The sequence below is a fragment of the Pituophis catenifer genome, unplaced genomic scaffold, assembly GCF_029215685.1.
Source record: "Pituophis catenifer annectens isolate HBS135680 unplaced genomic scaffold, rPitCat1.0.hap2 SCAF_2, whole genome shotgun sequence".
In the NCBI taxonomy this organism is placed as follows: domain Eukaryota; kingdom Metazoa; phylum Chordata; class Lepidosauria; order Squamata; family Colubridae; genus Pituophis; species Pituophis catenifer.
In genome coordinates this window covers 89,286,867-89,290,555 of record NW_027256882.1, presented here as the reverse complement: position 1 = coordinate 89,290,555, position 3,689 = coordinate 89,286,867, and the positions used below count along the sequence as shown (strand labels likewise).

General features: G+C 41.2%; 1 protein-coding gene across 1 annotated transcript; it reads left to right on the top strand.

The window, feature by feature from the left end:
- Window positions 1-477: 477 nt before the first annotated feature.
- Window positions 478-1,545, top strand: LOC139309641 (uracil nucleotide/cysteinyl leukotriene receptor-like). Its single transcript, XM_070933788.1, has one exon. It carries the CDS (start codon window positions 478-480, stop codon window positions 1,543-1,545), a length of 1,068 nt encoding a protein of 355 aa, XP_070789889.1.
- The last annotated feature ends 2,144 nt before the right edge of the window (window positions 1,546-3,689 follow it).

Genomic DNA, 3,689 nt, shown 5'->3' with positions numbered 1-3,689 from the left:
CACAGTAGCCTCAGAGGGGACATAGGACCAGGACAGACCCTAAGTCTAAACTTATCACAGAATAATTGGCTTTAGACTGACCCTCGGCATGACTTGCATTGGTGGAAGTTGAAAAACACCCCTTTTGAAGTGGAGAGAAAAAAACAGAACAAGGCTGTTTTCGTGGTGGGTCAGGAAACAAGTCTGAGAAAGATGCTGTGCATTCGTGTTCTTCAGAAACAATCAGTAGGTATCTTTGCAGACCAGGCCAAGTAGATAGGCCCTTAAGAAAGAAACCTTAAAGAATGTAGACAGTCCAATCTTTCTCCACCCATATTTCTGCCCTTGCAGCTGCATGCAGCCAGCAAAGCAATGGAAATACTCCATGCTCAGAGTTTCCACTTCACATTAGGCCTGCTATGATTGGTGTTCCTTAAGACGCCAGAGATTGTCCACTCTGGGTTAAGCTAACATGCAAGTCTTATTTTTGTTTTGCAGATGTGGAAGAATGGCACAGATGCATCCTTCCCTTTGAGGGAAACGCCAGGCTCTCTCCCTAACAACTCAGCACATTTGCAGTGTGTGGCTGAAGCAGCATTCCAGCACTTACTGTTACCCATCATTTACAGCCTGGTTTGCATCCTGAGCCTGGCTTCAAATGGCGTGGCCTTATGGAGCTCTTGGGTCTACCGAGCCCAGGCCCCACCCATCATGATCTTCATCTACAACCTGATTATCATTGACCTGCTCTTTGCCCTGTCGCTGCCATCACAGGCAGTGTATCATGCCAGGCAGAATGACTGGCCCTTTGGAGAAGGCCTGTGCAAGGTCACCAATGCCCTCTTCCTGGCCAACATGTTCAGCTGCACCCTTTTCCTGGCCTGCATCTGCCTGGAGCGTTATGTGGCTGTCCTCCATCCTGTCTTTTACCTGCGCCTCAAATGGCCTCTGTATCGTGTGCTGCTCTCCATGGCTATCTGGTCTTTGGTAGGGATTGGATTGCTGATCTTCTTCTCCAGGAGCACCGTGACTCATCGTTTCTCCAATGGAAACACCGCCTGCATGGAAAACTTCCCAGCCCAAGTTTGGAGTGGAAGTCTGGCAGCCATGGTCCTATCTTCCTCAGCCCTGGGCTTCTTCCTGCCCTTCCTTACTATCATTATCTGTTCCATTGTGATTGCCCACCGAATTATGAATCTGGGCCATGGGACAATGCAGGCGTCTTCATTGCGTAGGCATTCCCTTCAAACCCTCTTGATGGTGACGAGCCTGCTCACCTTCTGTTTCCTCCCTTTTCATATCATCCATGTGCTACATACCCTGGGCCGTATTGGCATTCTTTCGGCTCCAGGATTGCTGCATTTCACTTGCTCAGCCCAGCGTGCAGCTATGGCCCTTGCTAGTATCAACAGTGCTCTTGACCCCTTGGTATACTATTTTAACATGAAGCCTGCAGATTGGAAGCTACCATGCTGTGGCTCAGTCAGTCAAAATCTTATGGAGCCAGGTGAGATTGCTGATAGCACAGGGGAGCGCCCTAGAAGGAGCATAATTCTTAGAGACTGAACTTTGTCTATGGCTTCTTTCTGACATCTAGGTGAAAGCGGAATCAGGATATTATTGTAACCTAAGTTACAGTATATGCTCCTCTTTGGCAGAGAGACAGACTGAGAGAAAAAGGGAGAGAGAAATTTTATCCATGAGTTATTGGTTTAATGCTTGCCTTGACTGGCATAATGCATCATTAGCCCAGCCTATATCATGGCCTTGTCTAAGTTAAGATATAGGGGAATGGATGAAACTGTATCTCCCAATCTTGTCTTTACCAGAGTGTTTGTTCTATAGTTTCTACTGTCCCAAACAGCGCTCCAATGGATAATGCTGGTTGGTCATCACTCAGGTTGAAGACTAGATTAGAATGTTCTTTCAAGATCAGATAAGAACTGTAGCCCAAGAACAATCAGTCTGAAGCAGTGGGAGCAAAAACTATTTAGAGACGAGGACAGAAAATAAAAATAAACCAGGAATCCAGACTAGAACTATCAGATTTGTGCTGCAATAATCTGGGTTAGAACTGCCCCATTTTGCTCCCATCTAATGAAAGAATGTGGCTGCGGCCTAGTTCTTTCATCCTAATACAGATGACAGCAGAAAATAATGGTTTAGGAAGCAACACAAAACTGTTGTGACTCTAATTGGGTTTCATGTATTGGGCTGAACCATAACATAATTTGGTTTGGGCTTACTGTACTGTTCAAGTTAGCATTGTGCTTTCTAAACTATGATTTTACAGCTTTGTGTAGCATGTGAATTCAGACATTATGATTTATTTAACAGATTATGGCTAACAAAAGCTTGGCATGGAGAAACTTTGGCAGGCAAGACTCAGAGTTCAGGAATAATATGAGGCAAGGAAAGTTTATCATGTTAATCAAGACTGGAAGCGTTGTAATTGTTGGGATTGTTACTTTCTATTTATATAATTGTGCACGATTTTGGCTCAAGGTCCAGGAGATTGGGAGATAAATAAGTAATAATCTGTACAAATCAGCTTTGGAAATACCTTGCAGGATATGCATTAATTTATTACCTGTTATCATCTCCCAATACATTTCCCAGCCTAACAGTTGAAGCATCAAGAGTTACAACAGCACACAAGCTATAAAAGACATTCCTCTCAACTACTTGATTAAAAGGCCCCATTAAGGGGGTCCTAGTTACACTGGCATAGCATGGTTTCTTCAATTCTTACCACTGCCAAATCTGGATATATGTCCGAACCTGGTCTTTTACAGAATCTTGATCAATATCCATCTAGGGAAGAAGATCTGGAGAAAATATAAAACTTTCCATTTGCAACTGTTAAGAAGGTTACACATAAACAGCATTGTCCATTGGTATTTAAATGGACTTTAAGGCAGACTTCTTATAATGTGAGATTTATATGGATAAAGTGTGATGATATACAAATAGTCCTACTTCTTCAACAGTACCCTCTGGATACTACAAACGTGACACAACTATTAAGGACATTAAAATACAGAACTTCAGGGTAATTTTTTAAATTCTTGGATGTAGTTCTCAGAGCCAATCTAAAAGTTATTATCAAACTGTAGTTCTTTGTAATGGGGCAGAAAAGGAATCTTAATCTCATATATTTAATAATTGTTATCAGTTGTAGCTTATTAATTTAAATTCAAATGAAATGAGATGATTTTTATGTCCTCTCCCAACTTTTGGGGAGTGTAGCCCCCAGCTTCCTACACAAAAACCCAAATCGGAGGTAGTAACTAAATTAGGCAATAATGGGTAATGGGTTACCCAAATAATGGGTTCTGATAATGATTCATCATGTTAACCCTTTAAAATGAGAAATACAAAAGTATTTAGGATTTTTAAAGAAACTGGATTATTTCAACACGGCAAGGTAAACCATAGCAACCGTAAGAGAATAATTCTTCTGAGTATCACAAGCCCCTAACATTTTGTAAAGGATTGACATTTTTTATTTTTTGTTATCACAAATTCAGAATTGCTTTAAATTGAAGTCCTTGAGAAATGCAGTTATCTTTGAAAGTAAAACAGAAAAACAATATTCCACATAAAGATTTTTCTTTCAGCTGAATGTCATTTCTTAATAATGAAAGGATAGAAATTTTAGCTCCAGTTGCTTTATTCAGAAAACTGAAGACATAAGAAGAAACAACTTG